Raw genomic sequence first — 25570 nt, forward strand, 5'->3', positions numbered from 1 at the left:
ATTATGAAAATATAAACTGTTACTGGGATCCGGATATGTTTCGATCATTTATATTGTATGTTAAATTTTACATTCAACAAAATATTGAAATAACAATAAATACACTCATTCTACAATACTAAAGAAATTTAGCCCGCTAAGTTGGCATTACTAATTGTTAAAAGATTGTCAAGCATATTGTGTAAAATCAACTCTGTATTTATTATTTTTTCGATGTCGAAATTATGAAATGCAAAATATTGTTAATTTCAGAGATTTTTATAAAATTTTTATAGAAATACAAGGATTCATGTAAAACTTTGATATTTTTTTAATAAAATAAAAAATTACCTACATTTTGATGTATTTGGCATAGCAAATCATTTGTTTTTATCATTAGTATAGGGTGTGTTAATAATTTCTAAGAATTTTGTTAGTTTATACAACTCCGAAAATTTTTGTTTTGTCATTGTACGAATGAACATTCGTTTTTGTACTGTATATATGGCCGCCATTACACACAGTGAAAAACGTGTCCCTGTGAAAAACTCGTGTCGTTGCACAATAAAATAAAGAATTTTTACGCAAAATTCATAGATAATTTGGATAAATTTGTGAAAATCAATGCAATTCAATGTTTTGCATATAATTTTGATATCAAATAATGAAATATTAAGTGAATTAAATGGAAAATTGAATGTGAAAAAAGTATGAATTCATATGAGAACAATCGATTTTTTCGATGAAAAAAATTTTTTTCCATCGTTCGTTGTCTTTTAGGTAGAAGAAAAAAAACGAATGAAATCGTGAAATAAATAATGAGCTTCTCGCTCTGGCAATAAGCCTCGCAGGGGAAGAATAGAAAGAGAAGAAAATAGAGTGAATTTGTGTGCTAAGAAGAAGCATATTTAGTAAAAGAAGAAGAAATGCGCGCGCCTTTTGGTAGAAAAGTGTGAATGTGTGTGAGTGCAAAAAAGAAAAAAGAATTTTCGGAGTAATAAAAGAGTGAATACGGTATGTTTAATCGTTAATACAATTTGTTAAAGAGTGAAGAGTTGTAAAACAGATGTTCGAAAATTCGGTATTAGAGCGAGACGTGTATAGTTGCATGTTTGTTGTCTTTGTTTTATTTAACGAAGTTTCAGTTCGTATTCCGCCATTACGGCGTATAACAACCACGCTATCTGCGAAAAATCCAAACATTAAGAAGATATTTTGTTAAATTTCTTTAAAAATATTGTAAATATTTAATGAAAAGTTATTAAAAATGTAAGAAAAAATTACATTCAATAGATTTTGTGTAAAAAGTTTTAAATAAATTGATTTTTTTACAAGAAATAAAAATAAACATTTTTGCATTGTGTTTTTTTATATGCAAAAAAAAAATTACCAAGAAAAAAATTTAATTCGCCGCAATAAATATTGTTTGTGTCATTTCGCCTTAATTGAAAAATTTTTGTTTACTTATTGTTTTTAAAATCAAAAAATTGGTGTTTTGTTGTAAAATTAAAACATAAATAAAAAATAATAAATAAATATTGATTAAAACCAAGTGAAAATAAATTTAATACACATTTATGTTATAATGTTAAATGTTTTAATATAAAACCCGCCATTTCTTACTCTCAGTTTCTTTTGCACTCTCTTTTCGTTGCTCTATCCCCTTGTTTATTTAAATGCATTTTAATATTGTTGTTGTATTGTTTGTGTGCATTTTTTTTATCATATTTTTTTTTTTACTTTTTGACAGATAATAGCGTGGCAAATTGTCATTAATAGAAAAGAAACAAAGTGAATTCGCTTTCAAATCTGAATTGAATAAATTAGATTGCTCGAAAAAATGTTTTTCTAAAAGAAAACAAATGAATTGAGAAATTAAAGAAAGAGCAAATATAAAATTGAAAGAATAAAATTGTGTTTATATTACAAAAAGAAAAAAAAAGCAAATCGAAAATCATTTGAGTGAAAAAGAACTAAAAAGTATCAATAACAAAGAAGTGTAAACACAAGTAAACAAAATAAAACGGGATCATGTTTTCAATAAAAAATGCAGTTTAATCTTGCAAATATTCAACTGTCATTGCTGCTGCTGCCGTTGTTGCTGTTGTTCTTACTTTGAATCGAAAATATGAAATGTATACAAATGCTGTTGTTTATGATTGTAATTATGCAAATTTATTTAAGTTTTTCGATTTCAATTTGAAAAATGTCGTCGTCTCATAGCCCACACGATTTGTTATTGTTGCTTCCATTGCAAAAAAGTAGTAGTTGTAATTGTCAATACAAATTAATAAAAAATAATAACAATTATTATAATAATAACAACAACAATAACATTACTTATAATAATTATAACAACATTAACAACAACAACAACAAAAAGCCGGAGAATATTTTGTTGTGGGTCCTGGTGGTACCACTACTAATCTCTTCAACGACAACAACATCAACAAAAATAAAACAAAATTCATCCCAAACAGGTAAATATCCTGAAAAACAAATTAAAAGGTCATCAACAACTGTCAACACAGTAAATACAACCGCGACGTCGAGAAGTATAGACGTGCGACAAACAAAGAGCATAAAGCTGTTATTAAGAACCTTGACGGGTTCCTTAATACAACAGATTGTTTTGAAAAATATTAATAAATTTCAAATACTACTATTGCTACTCCACAACGCCGTACACTTAAGTCTAATCAAAGATCTTTACTGTCTGCGTAAAGTGGGTTTAGTGTTAGATCAAACCTCTAATACACGGTGTTGTAGTTTTCGTATTTTCTCAAAAAAATCATCATCCAACACCACAACAACACTAAAGAAAAGCAGCAGTGCTGCTCACTTTCTATCACAACCAGAGGAGGCTTTTAAATCTAGATTGTTGTCAAGATCAATAGAGAAAACAACCCCAACTCCCAACAACTTGTCCATAAAAGGCTCTGTCCATCCACACTACCACTGCATTGTCATCAATATTATTTAAGGATTTTGTTACAAGGATAAACCGTCTAACTGCTATCACACCTTAAATCTATTATCCTTCGTCTCTACAATAAAAGCAAAAAACAAAAAGTTATCATTTAGTTCCCGTATACTACATTTTTGTTAATACACAATTAAAAAGCCAAATTTAGTTCGTAAAGTAAAACAAAAAGGAAACAAGCAGCATCATGTCCAAATTGTCATTTAGGGCTCGTGCCCTTGATCCCTCCAAACAAATGCCAATTTATTTGGCTGAGGAGTTGCCCGATTTGCCAGAGTATTCGGCCATCAATCGAGCTGTACCACAGATGCCTAGTGGTATGGAAAAAGAGGAAGAGTCGGTGAGTTTTTATTAATACATATATTATATACCTACCTATACATTATTTTATATTGCGTTCAACTTTTCCAGTAGTGGTTAACGAATCAATCCCCAAAGTGATTATATTTAGAATTATGACCGCAACGTTTTTGCATTTTTGTATAGATTTTTGCAACCTTAGGGATCATTATTTAAATCGTAACGACAGTCGTTTTTATACACTTCACCATGAGTGGCAAGGGTATGGGTATATAAGTTTGTCATTTAGTTTGTAATTTCTACATTTTTCATTTGCGACCCCACAAAGAATATATATTCTTGATCGCTATAGATAGCGGAGTCGATATAGCCATGTCCGTCTGTATGTTGAAATCAACTATCCGTAGCCCCCAAATAATCGTCGGAAAAAACCAGGGCAACCTCGATCTTTTACCTATTTTGTATCTATATCTGGATTATTAAGTCATTAATATGGACAATATGGAAATTAAATAAGAGATATTTCAAAGACCTTTGCAACGGCGTATATAAGCCAAAGTAAATCGGACATACAATGGATCAAATTAGGGAAAAATATTTTTTGCTCTGAATTTTTTTTCACCAAACAATTTTTTTTATTAAACATTTTATTCATTAATAAATTAATTAAATTTTTTTTTAATTTAAAAAAATTAAATTAAAAAAATTAAAATTTTTTTTAATTTAAAAAAATTTCTGTTAAACTAAAAATATTTAAAATTTTTACTTTAAAGTATAATTTGGTGTAGAGTATATACGATTCTGCAACGCCGAATATAGCTCTCTTACAATTGTAATCAAACCACTATTTATAATCAAAAGGATTCAGAACTGAACAACCAGGGGACTAATTACCGCCGTCGAACACGATGGAATACTTCGAACATGCGAGTTTTTTATTTTTTGGTATTCTCTTATTCGATATCGAATAAAATGTATAGACAATTATAATGAACGAGTTTTTACTCGAACACTAACAAGCGTTCGAAATTTATTTCGATTGCGAGTGCGTGAATTTGCCCCAAGAAGGCCAATATCAGTAAAAATAAAATTGGGCAAATGGTTTTTTAAGCAGAATTATGTTGTTTTGCATATATACTGGCACAAGGTCTTGATAAAAGGTCGATGGTTAATTTTTAACACTTTAATGCATATTGTTGCCAATTGTCTACATTCCAGTTCCACTTAATTTTAGACGAATATAAGCTTGATACTAATTCAGATTCTAATTCAGAAAAAGCAAATGGATTACGAAAAGTTTCAGCTAACGAAATTCTAAATCAAACTAAAGCTAAATGAAATATAATAAATAAAAATCAACTAAATATTTGATACTTTATAGAAAAATAAAAGTAAAAATCATGCATTTAAGGGTTAAACAATGTTCTTTACTCTAGGTTTCACTTGCAATGCTTGTCGAGATAACGTAGCATAGACAGTAATTTTGATTTTTTAAACTACACCACTGTGAACATTTACTAATTTGTATATCGAATTCTCCTATTGGCAGATCTTTTAATGTCTCCTGTTTCCATACCTCATTTTTAAATCAAAAAATTACATTACGTTTTTGAATAACTGCCCATTCCACGATTGTAAATAACGCAACCCAAAAACGTTTAATGCTTAAATGAAGTATAAATGTCATTTATCAAAAACTGTAAAGAATACTCGTTATGATCAATAGGACTTATGATAAGACTAGGTACACCAACACAAATTCAACTGAAGTCACCTGAAGTAAAGAGACTCTTGTATAAATAGAATTTACCGCCATTAACACTATTGTCTGTTAACATATTTTGTGTACGAATACTGTCAGTATACCTTTAGGTTAAAATATAACCATACATTGTGATGAAGGGGGTACAAGTGTTAATTATGAAAAATTGTTTTGAAATTAACATAATTTAATATTTTCTTTAAACAAAAAGTTGCTTTATAATGTATTCTACGTAAAATATTCTTTATACCTATGTATTGTATACAAATATTTTACGTACGGTCATAAAGTATAAATTTAATTTGAAAATATGTAGATGGCACTGACTTAAAAATTGAAATCAGCGAACACGGATTAGGTTAATCCAACATCTGCTCTGCTTGTGTGATAAGTTCATGCTAAATTACGAAGGATGCCATTGAAAATACGAATAATACGACTGCTTTGTTTTTAATGGAAATTTACTTACCTTTTCTCAGGTACAAAACAAAGGGTATTTCCCAAAATATTTTTCTTTTTTGTTTAATGCTTATGATAGTGGAAGGGACTAGAATAGAGTTTAGTATTTTTATTTAATACTTTCTATACCTGCTAGTTAAATGTTGTGTTTTTGACATACAGTGAACCAATAAAGTTTATGTACACCTAGTAATTTCTTAATAATGCCATTAATTACGATATTTCTCTTAGAAACAAAAGTATACACATGTTTTTTTTAAATAAAAGTCTGATTTTATGTTCATTATTATATTTAAAAAGATTATATACGCTTTAATAAAACTTTATTTAGAATGTATTTTGCATTTCTTAAGGTACGTTCACATTGATCAAATATTGGCCGAAAAAATCGTTACCAATGAAAAGATACATTTCTATTTCCTTAAAACAAATTTATTTAAATAAACAGGCTTCCGTTTAGGAAATATCACAACATAAGCTCATTATTATATTATTTGACGTTGTTTGCTTTTATAAAATTCATATCAGATTAAATAAACAATTGTTGAAATAGTGGTTACCTTTTTCGTCAAATATTTGATCAATCTGAACGTACCTTTATTCTTAATGTTAGGTGTACTTAAACTTGATTCGATAGTTGTCTTTCTATTATATTTTGTGAAAATAAATTCCTGAACCTTCGTGAATATTTTTGTTAATTATATATTCGAGCATGAGAGAAGATTTTATTTGGTTTTATTATAATGACATTTGAACTCTTTCTTCCAAAAAAGGTTAAAATAAAATTAAATTTCCTAGAATAACTTACATATCGTACTTTCCAAATAAAAATATAAGGCCCTTAAAATTGTAAAACAATAGGTTTAGCGGTTTAGTTGTAATTGACTAAAATTTATAAATAACGGATAAACACAATACTCCATGTTCCATGAAGCCTATATCTAAATTGTCGTCCAATTTGATATACGATAATTTGAGGAACGACTTATCTTTTATTAATGTAAATGTTGAATAACAGAGTATTATATTCATTATAAATAGTAAAATTTATAAATAGTTTATGAAACAAACTTTGAGAAATTTCAGAACTGATTACGAATCCATACACTGATAACTTTAATAAAAAATTTAAGTTTTCATGTAAATCTTTTTAAGGTTATATGTGATTACCTTAGAGATAGTTTTGTAAGGTTCAGACGTCTTTTAGCCTTCGCATATCTGGCTCATATCTCAATTTCATCGAGCAAAAGTCCAACTTTTTGTTAACTCCGAAATTTTAATGCCAATCAATAGTAAAAACATTAAAACTAAGGTAGCCAAAAACATAGATTTTTTAAAGTAAAATATTTTATGTCATTTTGATAAAATTTATGATAACATTTTGTACATACATATTATTCGAAATTATACTTTATCCTCCAAATAAGTTTTATATAAACTGAATTAATGTCACTTAATTTTATGATGATCGGTCCATAATTAGTCATAGTTCCCATATAATGCCCTTAAAACTACAGGTATAAACATACAATTCAACAGAAATAAACTTCATATGGACATAGATCACACAGCCCAGTTTCATGGCGATCGGTCCATAATTAGCCATAGCTCCCATATAACGCCCTCTTCCGAAAATCTCTTTAACGAGCATAAATCTCTTAAAAATGTTGGTATAAACAAAAAATTCAACCGAAATAACTTCTATATAGGCATAAATCACACGACCTTATTTCATGGCGATCGGTCCATAATTAGTCATAGCTCCCATATAAGACCCGCATAAATCTCTTAAAAATTTTGGTAGAAACACAAAATTCAACAGAAATAACTTCCATATAGACAGAAATCACACGACCAAATTTCATGGCGATATGTCCATAATTAGTCATAGCTCCCATATAATGCCCTCTTCCGAAAATCATTCACGAAAATAAATTATAGTGTAGGGTATTATTTGGTCGAACTTGACCGAACATACTTCCTTACTTGTTTTTATCTGCTTACAACTTTTTTATAAGTAAAGCAGATGCAAAAAAATAAAAACCGCATTTTCATACTAAATGCTATAAAAAATTAAAAGTTTAGTTTTAAATTTCTCAACAACTGTTGAACCGATTCTAATGAAATTAAAAATGCAGAAAAAAATTCAAAAAAAAATGTCTAAAATATCTCTATCGGTTCAAAAGTTACAGAGTTTTGGCCGATGAAAAACAATTATGAGCCACTGTGCGTCGAGAATTTGGAACTCTGCTGACGTCTAATTTTATAATTTGAAACAATAAGAAAAGTGTAAAGTATAAAGGTTATTAATTTCAAAATGTTTTTGGTTTGGAATTTTTTTTACAACAAACAAGAAAATAATTTCACCAAAAGTTTAATTTTTAACAAAAATCAGAGTGCAATTTTTATTTTTTCCATTTTCCCAACCAACAAAATTTTGAAATGAATAACCTTTATACTTTGCACTTTTCTTTTTGTTGATATAAGCATGTCCGTTCAGATCATAATAATCTTGTTATACCCTTCACCTTCGTGAGAAGGGTATATATAAGTTTGTCATTCCGTTTGTAATTTCTACATTTTTCATTTCCGACCCTATAAAGTATATATATTCTGGATCCTTATAGATAGCGGAGTCGATTAAGCCATGTTCGTCTCTCTATCCGTCTGTCTGTCTGTTGAAATCAATTTTCTGAAGACCCCAGATATCCTCGGGATCCAAATCTTCAATAATTCTGTCAGACATGCTTTCGAGAATTTTGCTATTTAAAATCAGCAAAATCGGTCCACAAATGGCTGAGATATGAGGAAAAAACCTCGATTTTTGACCTGTTTTTGACCTATATCTGGATTACTAAGACATTACTATAGACAATATGGATATCTAATGATAGATATTTCAAAGACATTTGCAACGACGTATATAAGACCACAGTAAGTTGGACCTACAATGGGTCAATATCGGAAAAAAAATTTTAACCCGAATTTTTTTTTTCACAAAAAATTTAAAATTTAAAAAAAAAATTAAAAAATTTAAAATAACAATCGAAAAAATTTTTTTTTCCAAAAAATTAAAAAAACAACTGGAAAAAAATTTAATTTTGTTTACCTAAAAATATTTAAAATTTTGAAGTATAATTTGGTGAAGGGTATATAAGATTCGGCACAGCCGAATATAGCACTCTTACTTGTTTTCTTTCTTATTTTTTTAATGAAAATCTTGTTTATAACAGTATTTTTTGTAGAAATTCTTTTGTACAATTGAGGAGCTGTAGAACAAAAGGAACTTTTTCCAATTTTTTTACAAATTGATTTTTTGGTATTTTTATAATATTTGGGTTGAAATCTTCTAGAAAAAATCAATTTCCCAAAATTTTTAAATTTTCAAAAAGGGACTTTTTGTTCTGCGGCTCCTCAATTGTCTTTACAGCGTTGCCGCTTTGGTCCAATTGGACCAAAATTGGTAGCTATTACAAAATTTTATTCATAAATTTAAGAGGTCCGTCTAAGTAAAATATTTCAAATCAGAATGTATGTATATAAACAAATTTAAACTACTATTATTGTCATTATTTACCCTTCACCATAAGTTTATATAATTTTTTCATTCCGTTTGCAATTTCTACATTTTTCATTTGACACCTCACAAACCATAGTTGGGGGTAGTGCACTAAATGTTGATTGAAATCAGCATTGCACTATCACTCACTAAAATTGCAAAAAATTTAGTTTTGCACTATTTTTTATTAGCTTTAGTGATAATGCTTATTTCTAAACTAGCACTAAACAAAAATAGTGATAGTGATAATTTTTTAACTATCACTAAACGAAGATTTAGTGCAAAAATCTGCACTACAATTAATTAGTGCAAAATTTTAACCTGCAATCATAAAAAGGCTGCATTAAACATACTATCACTAAATTTTCAAAAAAGCGTAGTTATGAAATTGTTGAATCCAAATTCGAAAAATAAAAATTTTAAATATTTGTTGTTATTTTTAATGAAATATTAGTCTTAAGTTTTAAATTAGTGTACAGGAATAAACTTAAACCATTTTGAACTTAAAAATTTAGTGCACAATTTGAAGTTGCACTCAAATTAGTGCATACAAAATAGTTGCAATAAACTGATGATTGCATTTTAATTTTGAGTGCAAAATTTTTTAACTCACTATCACTAATGTTTAGTGAGGCTGCTAATTTTCAACTCAGCACTAAATATGAACAAAATGATTGCACTAATTTTGCACTATCACTAAGTATTAGTGCAAAATTTGTGCACTACCCCCATCTATTCCACAAAGTATATATATTCTGGATCTTTATAGATAGCGGAGTCGATATAGCCATGTCAAATAACTTATATGATTTATACATCAATATATCGGGATTTCTCCCGACGAGTTGATATTTAAAATCGGCACAATCAGGTCACAAATGACTGAGATATAATGAAAAAAAACAAGTACAACCTCGATTTTTGATCTATTTCGGATCTATATCAGGATTACTAAGTCATTAATATAGACAATATGGATATCTAATGATAGATATTTCAATGACCTTTGCCTTGGCGTATATAGTAAGTCAAATGGTCAAAGTCGGAAAAAATATTTTTTACCTCGAATTTTTTTGTTAAAAAAATGTTTCACTAATAAAATCAAAATTTTTTTATTTTAGATTAAAAAAGAAATTTAAAAAATGTTTGCCATTAATTGTTTGTCGCTAACAAATTAAAAAACATTTTTTTTTAAATTTACCTAAAAATATTTAAAATTTTTATTTTAATGTATAATTTGGTAAAGAGTATATAAGATTCGGCTCAGCCGAATATAGTTCTTTTACTTGTTTTTTTCTTCTAATAATTCAGTTATGTTATTTCAATTTGTCCTGTTTTAAATATACAATTTTTTATTTTTGTCACACAGACAAATAAGTTTTGGTTATGATAACAGAATTTATTGCTAATCGAATGATTAAATTAACGAATTTTTTAATTGGCTATAAAAAAGGTTAGCTGGGGTGAACAATTCGTTTATTTAAATAGTAATTATTCAAAAATCTTTGGATATTATCGAATCATTCAATTGGCAACAAATCAATACAAATCTTTTTAATCAGAGTAAAATAGAAAAAGCTTATGAAGAAATTCCCGAAATTTGCCGACAAATATCACCAGTCAATTTCTAAAAAGATATTCCCGGGAAATTTTTTCCTATTAACAATCCTAATGTATAAAGTTTTGCTTCGAAAATGTCGATTTTTGTGCCAACAAAGCGTCATATTTAATTTGAAAAAAGTGACGTTCAGAATCTGAAGTGCTTCTTGAACGCTATAAAAGAAAATTATTTTTGCGTATTATTACTTGCGATGCATTACGATCCATTACGATAACCCGAAGCTTAAGAGATCGTATGTAAAAACCTGTCTAATCAGCCTAATCGACACTAAAGCCAAATATCTATGGCGCTAAGGTAATGCTCTGTATTTGATGGGAGCAAAAGGGTCCTATCTATTATGACCTGCTGAAATTGGGCCAGACCATCACAGGATACGTGTACCGAACGCAACTGATTCGTTTGAAGCGATCATTGGCCGAAAAATACACAGACTATTCAGCAAGACATGAAACCGTAATATTCCTTCATGACAACGCCAGGCCACATGTAGCAATACCAGTTAAAAACTATTTAGAAAGAAGTGGATGTGAACTTTTGCCTCACCCGCTTTATAGTCCAACTACTACTTATTTCGATCGATGCAGAACGCTATCTCTGGGGTAGGGATGCCAAGTGTAGGGAATTTTCCCTTTTTGTAGGGATTTTTTTCCCAACATTTTCGCATGTAGGGAAAAAGGGAAAGATTTCTTTCTTACTTTTGTCGAATTGTAGGAATTTTTTGCAATGGCAGCTTAAAACTACATGTATAGTTTCCAATTATAAAATTAAAAAATATAAAATTTGTTTAAGTGTATCATTAGAAACTCGTAAATCTGATATAATATGAAGTAAAAAATAATATGACATCTTTAATATCATCACCACTTTCAAACTACGTTTCCTTAAAGAGTTAGCTGCGCTGATAACTTTTGAAAACTACTAGAGTAATTTCTACAATAAATTTTCTTTTGAAGTAAACACTTGTTTGGTTTTGTGCATTTTTTACATACATACGTACGCCATCTTTGCAGGTCTCTTCGATTTTAATAATTATGTTTTTAAGTGATAAATAACATTAAAAAATAACAAATTTTAGAAAAAATGTCCGATTCGTCTTCCGATAATTATGAAAACAAAGCAAAGAAATATACAGCTCAAGTTGAGAGAAGAGAAGCTAATGGGATGGCTGGAGCCGGTCAAAGATGACGACTTTAAATGCAGCTGTAAGGCTGGTGGCAAAATATTAAATTGCAGTCAATCAAATCTAAGTGAACATGCTAATATCCAAATGCACAAAAAAATCTTTCAAAAACAAAAACCCAAACAATGGATTAATTTTTTGACAAACGAGTCCCGGAAAAAACCAATTATGTGGCCAAATTCGAAATCCGCTTAAGCCTCTTTATTGCTGAACACAACTTAGCTGTTCAAAATTGAAAAAAGTATTGTAGGGGAAAATAAAAAGTGGGTGTAGGGAAAAGAGGGGATTTTTTTCATAAGCCTTTCAAAATAAAAGTTAAAATTTGAAAAAATTCCATATTTTTAAGTCATACACCCAATAATAAGTTTTTTTAAAAAAAAAAAAAAAAATTAAATTTAAATTCGTAAATATTTGTTAAACAAATTAATACATATTTTTTAACAAAAGTGATTTTTGTTATGACAGCTCTAAAACATTCATCGAAAAATTGTTTTTTTTATGAAAACATTTTAGAGTGTTTTTTAAAATGAATTCTTTATAGAAATACCTTACTTTTACGTTAGGGCATACCAGAAAATCCTTTCAAAAAGTTTATTCTTATTTGTTTCGTATTAATTGCTGAAACACAAACTGAAATAATTCCATTTCATAGGAGGGAAGTGATCCAAAATACAGAATTGTGTGTATCTTAGAAGCAGTCTATATGAGTTATGAACAATTGTATTTTTTGGTGTACTAGTGACAAATTAGATCCAAATCATTGGATACTTATTATAAATGATTAGTGCATTACAGGTTGTGAAAAATACCTGCTGTATATATTTGAATAAGAAATGACTTAGGGCCATTATTACAACTTGTCGTTATAGTTAAAGTTAACTTTAAGGTTATCTTTTTCTATTGCTTAAAGTTACCTTTAACTATAAAGGCAAGTTGTAATAATGGCCCTAAATCGATAAAAAAAAAAAAATTAGTATGCAATGAAAATGATGTTATTTTAGACGTACTATCCATTATATTGTTGGATACATTAGTCCTAGAACGATGTCTTCTCTAAATAATTAGGTCGCATATACCAATTAATTAAATAACCGAATATAGTTATGTTTAGGGCAGATTTATATGCAGTTAATTCCAGTCATATTTTGATGTTTATTGAAGCATATTTTAGACGAATATTTTCCAATAATAAATGCAAGAAAATCCCCGACCCTAGTTAAGATTATTTAAGTCAAAATTAATGAAAATATATGATATGAGAGCATTTGAATTTAAACCACTTGATCAATAATAAGAAATATAAAATAAATTTTCATTATTTCGCCAAATATTATTTAATATTCGATGTTTTCATATTTAGGAGCATCATTTGCAAAGAGCAATATGTACGGGTCTTATTATACCAACGCCAGAAGTCTATACCACCGAACAAGATTTCTATGATAGAAATTATCCACCCAATTATCGTATGCCGCGACAATTGATACATATGCAGCGTAAGTTATTATTCACACCCAAACATAAAATAAGTTCGATCAAAATAATGTATGTATTTTGGATATTTTGTAAAATTTAGCGCTTGGTTTGGAACAAGATGTACCCGAATATGATATGGATAGTGAAGATGAGTTGTGGATAAATCAACAACGAAAACGTCTAGATCTAACACCATTAAAATTCGAACAAATGATGGACCGTTTAGAGAAGAGTTCGGGCCAGACAGTGGTTACACTAAATGAGGCAAAAGCGCTGCTCAAACAGGACGATGAGGTCAGCATAGCCGTGTACGACTACTGGCTGAATAAACGCCTGAAAATGGTAAAGAACTCGCCTCTACTTGTCTTTAATTTATTTTTATGTATATAAAGAAAATATTAAAAATTTCGTAATTTTTTTCAATTGCTCAATTCACCAACTGCAGCAACATCCATTGATACTATCTGTTAAAACCGAGAATCGACCGGGAGCCTCATCAAATAATCCGTACTTAGCTTTTCGCAGACGCACTGAAAAAATGCAAACGCGAAAGAATCGTAAAAATGATGAGACTTCCTACGAGAAAATGCTCAAGTTGAGGTAAATACAATTTGACATGACTATAAAACATTCTAAAATGTTTAATTAATTGAAATTTTTTTTTTGAAAAGGCGTGATTTACAAAGAGCCACAACGGTTTTAGAGATGGTTAAGAGACGTGAGAAAACCAAGCGTGAACAACTGCATTTGTCCATAGAAATCTTTGAGAAGCGTGTGCAACTTAAAGACTTTAGCGGAGCTTTACTCTCAGAGCTCAGTGCAACACTTAAAAATGCTAGGTATGTACATATTTCGACAGACTTTTATCGCGTAATATTATTCATGTGTTTTTTTCGTATTTTTCAGACCTGCCTTTGCTCCTCTGTATGCTAATCAATACTCGCATCATTCATCCTCTTCGGGGGCTACCCCCACTGCTGTGGTACCAAGTGTGGCATCCTCGGCAGGCGGTTTAAATAATGTAATGGGTACGACAAACTTGCTTACACCAGCTTCAGCAGGTAATGTAACAAATCCAGGTGGTCATTTGTATTCATCAGCATCGCCGTTCCTGAACTCAGCGAATCTTGCTATGGGTATACAACACCTTCAAAATTCAATGTCTATTTCACATTACTTAGAGATTTTTTTCTAATAAATTTTTCTTTTTTGTTTTTCTTCAATAGCTGATGGACTAAACTCGGGTAGTCGCAAAGAGAAACGACAGTATAAGAAACGCAAGCATAAAGTACCGCGTGATAAGCAACAACTGCATCAACAGCAACAACAACACTTACAACAGCAACAACAGTATTTAGCTGGCATTGGTGTCATACCAGCGTCAGCCACCACGGGAGCTGTTTTAGGTGGAAATGTTGCTAGTGGTGTTGGTGGTCTGACTGGTACTGCAACGCATCCACATCTGCCACTTCATTTGCATCACCTGCATCGTCAAAGTTCATCGCCAGCGCCAAATGAATCAAATATCGAGACCGAGGAAGAAGATTTAGCGCACAAAATCGGTTCGGAGAGTGAGGAAGAGGCTCCATTTGCATTTAGAAGAAAACAAGGCTGCGATTATTTGAAGGTAAGTTTTTTCGCTCATCCCAGCTTCATTCAATTAACATGTATTAATATTATGATTTCTCCATTCTGTTTTATAGACGAGAACCCATACTGGCAATTGGCCTTGGGAACCTAAAGAGGATTATGGCTTTGGTGACTCTAAATATCGTTACACACTCACCTCTATCAGGCATCCAAGGTACGTAGTTTTTTTTATCGATTTATTTCAGTCAGGACCAGACAATTTTCGATGCTCTCAAGGTCTAACATTGTTCTTCGTAATTTGAAAATTAAATGCTGGAAAGTCAAGCAAAATCGGATAACGCTTAGGTTGCACATTTTGTTTGAAGTTTGGTGGTTTAGGTCAAAGTAGCGAGAATATATTCAAATAAATTTAAAAATTCAAACTTTGAAATAAAATGTGCAACCTCTAAACGTTATCCGATTTGTCTCAAATCTTCAGTACTTGATTTTTATATGACGAATTTAGACGTGGGATCATCGAAATTTGATGTCCGTCACTCTAGTACACATAGTAGCTTCATATAAACGTCTAGATTGAGAAGAGGTACATAAGTACCTCTTTAAAAAGCAATTTTTAAAACATGCTTTTCTAAAAAAATAATAATAGTATTTCAGCGATATTAAAAACTCTTAAAAATAACTTATTTGCGTTCCTTGATGTTGTTTTCTTTTGCATTTTCTTACGTTTAAAATGTTTCCCCTTCAATTCTTTTTAGACCACGTTGTATTGGATTTGCTCGAAGGCGTATGGGTCGTGGTGGACGTGTAATGCTCGATCGTGTAGCAACGAATTTTGATGAGTTCTGGTCTCAACTTGATTACACAGTTCTAGAAACGAAAACAAGCGATTCCACAACCACCACCTCCGATACAACGACTAATAAGGATACAAATAAACCCGCCTCACCACCCACGGTTGTTGATCTGGTGCCGCCAGCAAATATAGCAGCAAACCATATTGCAGGAGTACCGATAGCATCAACAGCCAACACAACAACATCTGTAAATAATACAAATACACCCGCCATAACAATTAAGAAGGAAATCCCTGAAGTCATAGATCGCAAACATACCAACGCCGAACCAAACAATGCCGAAGATGAAAATGTTGAGGATTTGGAAGGCTTAGCAGAATGTGAATATGAATTTTCAGATGATGAAAATGATTTGGAGGACGAATTTGGTGTGCACATACAACGGGATCGCAGTTATCATTCGTGTGTATCGATGGCCAGAAAACGTCGACGCCGAAGAAGACAACAACTGCAGCAAATGGAGAAGACAAAACGACGTAAAATCAATTCGACAGTGGAGCAGAAGAATATGGAATTGGTTACGCGAAAATTGCTGTACAAGTTGTCACAATCTTTGGCGGTAGCAGAGGGTGGCGGTCCAAATGATCGTGTAAATAACTTGTTGAACCATACAGCAGTCGCCCTCAGCTCGGAACTAAGGCAAGAAAAAGTTAATGGTTTGAATAAGGAAGATCCATGTTTGATAAATGCATCCAGCAATTGGCCAAATCATCGTTGTTCTTCTGCCGTCTCTGTAGATAACAATAAACTTGTTAACAATAATAATAATTCCTCATTCGTTTCCACATTCGTCTCCTCCTTTTCATCCTCATCGACGTTGGCGAGTGTTGTTGGCAACATTAACAACAACAATAGTAGTAGTAATGTTAATAAAAACATTAGTAATGGTAGTAGAAGTAGTAGTTGTAGCTTAAGTGACAAAACCAATGTGATAAAAACCGAAGTTCATGATGTAGAGAACGATGAAACAAACATCAATCGGCCGTCTTCTATAGCTGCACCTGGAGACTCGATGACAAGGGTTATAAAGCAAGAACTTATAGATTCTTCGGCAGCTTCCATAGGCTCGGCAGACGATTCGAATGAACCTTTGAGTAGTATACAAAAATTGAACACTACTTCGACAGCCGATATAATGGAGGATGAAGAGAATGTTAATCTGGCTCAATTGAGTAATCTAATAAAGATTAAGAAGGAAGTGGTTGATGAGGCCGACAAGTTACTGTTGAGAAGAAGCAGTCGACTTCTACACACTACATCTAGGCCAGGCAGTGATGATGAGGATGAAGAAGTGTCCTGTTTCAACCAAATGGCCGACGTTATTAGAGTGAAACATTTGAAGAGGAACAGATCAACACCCTGCCCTAGTGAGGGTTTGAAGGGTGTAAATATTTTAATAGAAGATATGGCCCGGGCCGACGATGACGAATTGTCTATGCAGGGCGGTCTTTCACCCACTTCATCACAACGCTTGGATATTTGCAATGAACTGTTGTCGGAAATACGTCGAGATTGGCTGCACTTTCGTCCCAAAACCCCCACAGAGACCGAAAAGGAAGATAGCTACTGGGGCTTGAATATGGATTACAAGCTAAGCTCCCCCTTAGTCGATTGGTCACAACACACTCCTATAGCTGTAGAAATGGTTAGAGAAACATTGGAGGTTGATGAAAACCACAAGTCGTCGGCTCGTTTGTGGAAAACAGATTCGGATAACGCCAGCTCAGCATTTATTAGTTCAGCCTTTAAGTACGAAGATTTAGAAGCCGATACTCAATTGTTACAAAACTCCTATTTGTCAGATTTGACGCGAGGTGGTAGTAAAAGTCCAGAAGCAAATAATAGTGCGGCTTGTTTGGATCTGAATTTCAGCGGGGATTCATTGAATGATATTAATCTTCTTGGTGATGGCGATGACGCCGATATGTTGGACAACATTCTGCAAGAAGTTCAAATCGATGATATTAAGACTCTAAATCAGGCCACTAACTTCTGGAATGGTATTTTGGACGGCGAGAATGTAGACGCCGAGGTCGATGGTGATGTTGAAGTTGCAGCCGGGCTGCTGGACGGCATCGATGACACGAAAAAAGGTGATAGATCAATGGGTGGAAAGAAGGTTGCCAAATTAAAAGGTGGCAAAAAATCATGCGCCCTCTTAGCTCCAGTAGGTAGTTCCACATTCAATTGTTCTCCTCTAGAAAAAGAAATTGTTACAGATGAAACATTCTTTAAGAAAGATGAGCCCAAACGAGTGGTCGAAGAAATCGAAGCAGAAGTGGCGATAAAATCTGAACCCATAGAGGTAAAAGAAACCAAATCCAATGTTGTTGTTGGGGTTCATCCAAGAATAACTAATATTCAACAACCGCAGCTGGTGCCAATGACACCGCTGATAATGACTTCGTCCGTTAATACACTTAATTTAAATTCTCATCGCGAATTAATGCAGGTTGACCACCAACAACACAACACTACCGCCACTCCTACACCAATGATTATTACACAAACACTGCAGCAGCAACATACACATCAACCTCAAATTCAACAACAACAGCAGCAGCAACAACAACAACAACATTTAGTTGCTCATTCCACACCAGTACAAGTAGTTGGAAATGCTATTTCATTAAATCAAAATGAATCGTTGGTAGTACAGCAAAATCAACAACATCATCAGATACAAACAACTTCTACGTCGAATCATCCCTCTACTGCACCTCATCCCACACAAACCCAACAACCACAGCAACATCAGCAGCAGCAGCAACAACTTACCACGATCCAAGTGTTACAACAACCGACTACACAACAAATTCGCAATGTTACCGTACAGCAGCTACACCAACTGCAGTTGCAACAGCAACAACAGCGTAAGTTGCAGCAACTTCAGCAACAAAAACTGCTCTTGCAACGAGATCTCGTCAATACATCCAGCGCTCCAGTCTTAGCCCAATACGTCCCAACATCATCGGTCACAACAGCAGCCACAATAATGCGCCAACCCACACTAACCCCAATCGGTGCATCGTCTGTGAATAATGCTGGCGGACAAATGATTTATACAACATCATCCGGTGAAATGATAGCGGCCGGTTCCCAAAAGATTTACCTACAAAAGGCTCCCGTTTCCGTTACTTCAGGCACTCAGGGTGTTAATATCATTAATACAAGTAGTGGTCAACAATTAACAGTACAAAATATTGCCGGTGTTCAACACATAAGTTCGGCAGCGGGCGGCAATGGTTCGACTTCGACTGGACCCTTAATCGTTACGACTTCAGCACGTAATGCCGTTCAGCAATTGTCTCAACAACAGCAGCAACAACTGGTCGGTCAGGCTACGCAACAAATTGTTTGGCGGCAAATAGGTTCAACAAATGTTACGACCACTCCGGCTGGTATGTTAACGGGAACCACCAACGCCGATGGTACGGTTGCCGGAACGGGTAATAAAATTGTTTGGACAAGTCGACCGGCACAGAAGAGGCAGCTAAATGGTCCCGATAGCACAGGTAAGTTGATATTTATATTTTGACAATATAAATTAATTTTCCAAAGTGACCAATAAATTAAGTTCGTTGGTTTAATTTGCGTGAGAATGTAGTTTGATTAAAAGAACCATAATGAACTTTTATGTAGTAATCGGGCTTAATATTTCGAATCATTAAATTTATCGTCAACTCTATACAAAAATACACAAATAAAATGATTATTCCATGAAAAAGGCTTTATGCTAATTCGTTTTTTTTCTTTTCATTTTCATATTCCTTTTCTTTAACAAAGACATCAACAAGTTGCTATTAAATCGTAAATTTTCACAACGAAAAATTGTACAACAACAACCGCAATTGCTGCAACATCAACAATTGCAACAACAACAACAGCAGCAGCAAACTCAAGATGATGACATGTCCAGTGGAAATGTAACAATGAGTGGACAGGATGCTACAACAACTACTTCTGTAACGTATAATACACAACAACACCACCAGCAGCACCAGCAACAACAGCAAATCCAAAAACTACCTGGTGGAAAAGTTATTAAAATGCCCTCCTTCCCTCTACTAGTCTCTGAAGTCAATCTGCAGCAACATCAACAACAGCAGCAACAACAGCAGCAGCAGCTGCAGCAAAAGCATAATACAGCTGCTGCCATAGCAGCTAATCATAATTACAGCTTACAACCAACGGCGGCAATAATAACATCGCAAGCCTCACAACAGGGCAATAAAATATATTTAACCACAAGTTCTAGTGGAGGAGCAGCCACAAATTTCACAATTACAAATGCTTCAGAATTGCAGACGGCAGCACAAAAACTACAACAGACAAATAATTCAAATTTGAAATTAAATTTTGTTGCCACAAATCCGCAACAACAGGGCCTGCAGCACCAACAGCAAACTCAGCAACAGACAGTGGTATTAAATAAAGCTACCATGCAGCAACAACACCAACTATTGCCCCAACAATTGATACAACAAACGGGCAAATTGAAAAGGGAACGAATATTAAATATTATAGGGGCCGCACAAGTGGACGGCAACACAAACAGTACGTCTGGGGTGGCCACCTCGGTGGGCTCCAGTACGGGTGATAACAACAAAAGAGTATTGTATACCAGTTTGTTGAATGTAAAACCGTTGCAAAAGAATAATGCTGGCCAAATGCAGGTACAAATTGGTCCTCAAGGTATGACTCATGCTGTTTTACGTAGCCGCATAGCCAACAATCAGGCCATATTCGCCAATATGCGAACAGTGCCCGTTGCTACCGTCTCAGCGGCAAGTAATAACAGCCACAACAATACAACATCAGCGGGAGCTGGAACTGCCACACTGCAAGTTGTTTCACAGTCCACGCAACTAAATTCAAATATCACCTCCCACACAACCAGCCACCTGGGCGCCACTCTAAATACGCTTAGTAATAATAATAACAGCGATGGTAATTTCCACATGCAACAGCACTCCTCGTCGTCATCTTCATCGCTGGGAGGAGACTTAAATTCATCATCCACTTCACTTCATACATCCCTCAGTCATTCTGCTAGTGATCTTAAATCCGCCAACAATGTTTTAAATATGGAAAATGTATCATCAATCGTTAGTGGCCTAAATAATTCAAATAGTGCAGCATCGGTAAATAGTAGCTCTTCATCAAATGGTTCTTCCGCCAACATCAACAACACAACGACATTAATGGCAAATTCAAATAATATTCAAACCACAAACAACAACAACAACAGCACTACCACGACAATCAATAGGTGAGACGAGGCAAGATAACTACCATTCAGGGTCTTCAAAACAATGGATATTCAACAAATAATCAATGTAAATATCAAAGATGTGGCGAAAACTTGGTTAAAATTTAACAAAAGTCGTCGCCCAAACGATAAAGAAAGAGATGCGAACAAGAATAAGAAGAACAATAACAACAAGAAGAGTTTTACAAATATAGAGCAATTGTTTGCTGCTGTTTGAACTATTTGAGAGACAATAAAATAAAACTTTTGTGTACTACAACAACAACAACAATAATAACTACAAAATACCATTCCACATGAATACAGTTTTAGAAAACAACAAAAAACCAAAAAAAAAAAAAACAAATTAAATAAAATAGGAGAAACAGCCATATATAATATATACAACGTATGTATGCATGTTTTAAGCCAGTAATTTTAGTGAAAGATTAACGCTGGTTTAACAAACACATTTTTATTTAAATTTTAGGAAGCGCTGTGAACAAATTAGGAACGGCTTGTTTTTCTGAATTTTTTATTTTTGACTTTTTTTTTGGTTTTTCAAATCAAAATATCAAAACAGATTTCTTGGTAAATTACAAGAGAACACACAAATAAAACGCTTTTTTATTTATATACAAATCATAATAATTATGAAATACATAGTAATGAGCCTAACAAAAGAAACAAAAACTACAAACAGGTGATTTTTCAATAAAACAAAATTAAACAGACGGGAGAGAGAGTAAGAGGATTTTGCGATTTTCTTTGTTTTAAATTTTTCAAATTAAAGAAGCTTTTTTTATAAAACTTGTGAACAAATTGCATACATTTTAAAATAAAACTATTAGTAGCAACTCTTTAACGTTTTTTTTTTTGCAACAGAACGTAGTAATAGGTTTTCGAATTTGTCGACTTTGGATCGAACCTTTAGAGATGAATGGCTGGGCTTGCCTAACCTTTCTCTAAAAATATAGAAATATTGTTTTAGTTTGTTAACTTAACTTTCACATGATCTATAGCTAAAAAGCAGACAGGTTCTAAACACAACCTAACTAGAACTTAATGATTTACTAATTAAAGTGTTTATATTGTATGTGAATCTAAATTTACTGAAAACCATTTGATATTACAAATGAAATATATTGATTTCATATGCAATTTTGTAAAAGAAATATTTCAAAATTATCTTAAAATTTATCTTAAAAAATAATTTAACAATTTGAAACTACTTAATACTATCGATCACTCGCATGATTTAAAAATAACATGATCTTTAAAATTTTGTTTTTTAAAGTACTGTTTTTATACAACTTTTTAAACACATCGCTTACTTACTCTCAATACTCTGTCTGCCTGTCTGTCCTTAACACATTTTCATACACCTTTTTAAGATTATTTTTTTCATTTTTTCACTCATCCCCAACACTCACTCACTCACTCACTAACTAACTCATCCACTCACCCAATAAACAAACAAAGGAAACAAAAAGATAATGAATAGTTCTTATGAGACAAGATTTGTGTTAGCATTGTATGATAAAAACAACCAACAAAAACAAAACTTTAGTATATAAAAAAACAAAAACAAATTAGATTTTCTTTGTAATTTTTAATTTTTATCATTTAATGTTAAAATGGAAAAATTAAACAAAAACACTATAATATAATAAAAACCCCCCTATATAAATATATAATAATAATAATATAAACAAAACCTTACATTTATGCTTAAACAAATGTATAAAATTATAATAGTTATAATAATATTGATAATATAATAATATATGAAGTAAAAATTAACTTAAAACAACTCTCCTACTCTTCATCTCTTCACAAAAACAACAAAAAAAAAAACAAATACTTTTTTCCTTCTCTTTAAATGTTAAAAAGGAAAAAAAACAAATATATGAATAAACAATTTTTTATATTGTTAAATCTTAATAAAGATCTTATTTTCAAGATCTTACTTTTCTTTTTATTTTATTATTTTTTATTTTAATTTCGTTTTCTTAAAAAAGTAATACATTTTTATGGTTATAATCCCAGCTGTTTTTTATTATTATATTTTTTTCTTCGTTCACATTTTTGTTTACCACAGGAAAAGAAAGCTAGCAAGAGAGACAGGAAAATCACAAATAAGCTTTAATCGGCTCTTGTTATTTCCTCCCCCTCTTGCTCTCTCTAGTTCCTGTTAAAATTTCATTATTTAATTTGAACAGAAAATATCTCAAAATAAAATTATATTACTTTTTTTTTTATAAAAATATATAAATCTTATGATTATTAATGTACATAGTTAGTTTTAATATAATTAATAATAAATAAAAAAACCAACAATTAAGTTTAATTTTACATTAAAAAAAAGATAAAAGTATGTATTAAATAATTATAAAAAATACAGATACAAACATTAAAAAAAAAACTGATATAAAAAAAACAATTGAAAACACACAATTTTGTGATTCTTTTTTTCGCACCAAAATTATTTGAAAAATATTTCTTATCTTTTGGTTTATCAAGTAAAACATTGCTTATTATAGGCGTTCGTTAAGATTTTTTAAAATATTGTATTTATGTAGACGGTTGAATGTAAAGAAAAAAATTACGGACAAAGTTTTTACATATATAAAAAAATAAATATTTGGATCATTTCAGGAATACTAAATAACACGAGTTTTTTTTTTTTTTTTTTTGTAATTCGGAAACTTTTTGATAAAATCACAGAAAATGAATTAAAAACTGTGGTTTTCATAAAAAAATTTAAATAAATTTTCCCTCCTTGTTTAAAAACACAGGAATGAAGCTGACGAAATTCTTTTTTATATAGGGAAAAAAACAATATTTGTATATTCTTAATATGAGTGGTAAGTTTGCTATTCCGTTTGTAATTTCCACATATTTTATTTGTGATCCCATAGAGTATATATATATTCTGGATCACTATACATAGCGTTGAAATCAATTTTCCGTAGCCCCCAAATAACTTATAAACATGATTGAATCAATATATCGGGTATAGTCCTGGTTCGGTTGCTATTTAAAATACCAAATGGCTGAGATATAGAGGCACACATTTTATTTAGAATGTTTTAATTATGATCGATTTTGTTTGAACTTTTTAGATTCCGTGTGATTTGGTAAATCGCCAAAAGATTTATTAATTCTGTTTCAATATTGATATCAAATGAAAGGCATATCAAAGACCTTTCCAACGACAATATAACAAATTCGTGGCGGATATGGTTCAAAATCGGGGAAAATATTTTTTAACAAAAACTATTTTTCATCAAAAATTAAAAAAAAATCAAAACAAACAAAAACTATTTTTCATCAAAAATTAAAAAAAAATCAAAACAAATTTGTTTAAAAAAAATATTTTTTTTCACCAAAACTTTTTTTTTGTACCTAAAATTGTTTACCAAACGTTGTTTACCAACAATTTTTCAACAAAAGCTTTTTTGTTTTCAAATTTTATCTTAAAGTATACTTTGGTAAAGGGTATAATATATGATTGCAAACAACGTTTATTGGAACAATATTAAAAAAATGTTCAACAAATTTGTTGCAAACTGTTTTGTTTTTTAAATTGTCAACAATTGCATATGTTTTAAAACGTTTTGTTTTATAACAATACCCCCATACTTAACAAAGGTTAATGAATGAGACTGTAAATCTAGAAAAGAATGCTACAAATATGTATTGATAAATACCATTTTGTTTTCGTTTGCAATGTTTTTACCCTCATGTGCAAAGTGCATTGGAAATCATGTTATAAATGATCCCAAATCAAGGTGCACATTTGCCATCATTTGTTTACTTCAAACATTTTTGAATGCAAGTTGTTGGCAGTGATGTCGCAAAGTTTTGAAACCAAAGCATCATTTAGTTTTCTGTTGCAATAGTTCTGTAAACCGAAACCAAGTTACGTTTTGGTTTTTAAACGAATTCACATATTTGGGTGATCTGTAAATGGAATCCACATGATTTGAAATCACTCAATTTGCAGAACTGGGGCGAATATATTTGGTGTTATTTTAAACATAAATATAAGCCCATGAGTGCCTTCCGTTCTATGTATATTTTATCTCTGGTTTTGGTGCTTTTCAATACCCTTCAAATTCCATTTCTAAAGTAAACAAATGTCCTAATGTTTCTAAATTAAAAAGAATTTAGGTTTTTGGACTTTTTTAATTGTATAGTTCTCCTGTAAATTTACAAAAATGTAGTAAGGTCTTTCGTTTAAGCTAACGTTTTTCTGCCGTTTGTAATTTCTACAATTCTACAGGATTCACATCCTTATAAATAGCAGCGGAGTCGAAAAACAATTCATAAATAGTTGAGGTGGGATAAAAATATAATCTGTAAACATAGATCTGAGAGAAATACTTTGTAGGTATGTTTCAACAAATGAACCATATCGGTTCATTTGTTGAATCAATATATCCGCTATAATCCGGCCCTTTGGTATATGTTTCCGTTTGTAATTTTCACATTTTTCATTTGTGATCATTTGGGGATCTTTAGGGCAGACCATAGCCATGACCATATGTCTG

At 31.6% G+C, this 25570-nt stretch overlaps 1 protein-coding gene across 6 annotated transcripts; it reads left to right on the forward strand.

Moving 5' to 3' along the window:
• The first annotated feature begins 272 nt into the window (after positions 1-272).
• E(Pc) (Enhancer of Polycomb) lies at positions 273-23685 on the forward strand. Of its 6 annotated transcripts, none has more exons than XM_065513422.1 (11): positions 273-385; positions 1730-3302; positions 13204-13339; positions 13420-13661; positions 13765-13919; positions 13991-14158; positions 14226-14455; positions 14546-14946; positions 15023-15123; positions 15665-19278; positions 19550-23685. In XM_065513422.1, exons 2-11 carry the CDS (start codon positions 3150-3152, stop codon positions 21037-21039), a joined length of 6690 nt encoding a protein of 2229 aa, XP_065369494.1. In that variant the 5' UTR covers positions 273-385; positions 1730-3149; the 3' UTR covers positions 21040-23685. The 6 variants fall into 6 exon arrangements, with proteins under 6 accessions (XP_065369494.1, XP_065369491.1, XP_065369490.1 ...); XM_065513419.1 differs by lacking the exon at positions 273-385 and adding an exon at positions 392-1248; XM_065513418.1 differs by lacking the exon at positions 273-385 and adding an exon at positions 392-993.
• Positions 23686-25570: the final 1885 nt, after the last annotated feature.

Source organism: Calliphora vicina, chromosome 5 (genome assembly GCF_958450345.1).
Source record: "Calliphora vicina chromosome 5, idCalVici1.1, whole genome shotgun sequence".
Taxonomy (NCBI): Eukaryota; Metazoa; Arthropoda; class Insecta; order Diptera; family Calliphoridae; genus Calliphora; species Calliphora vicina.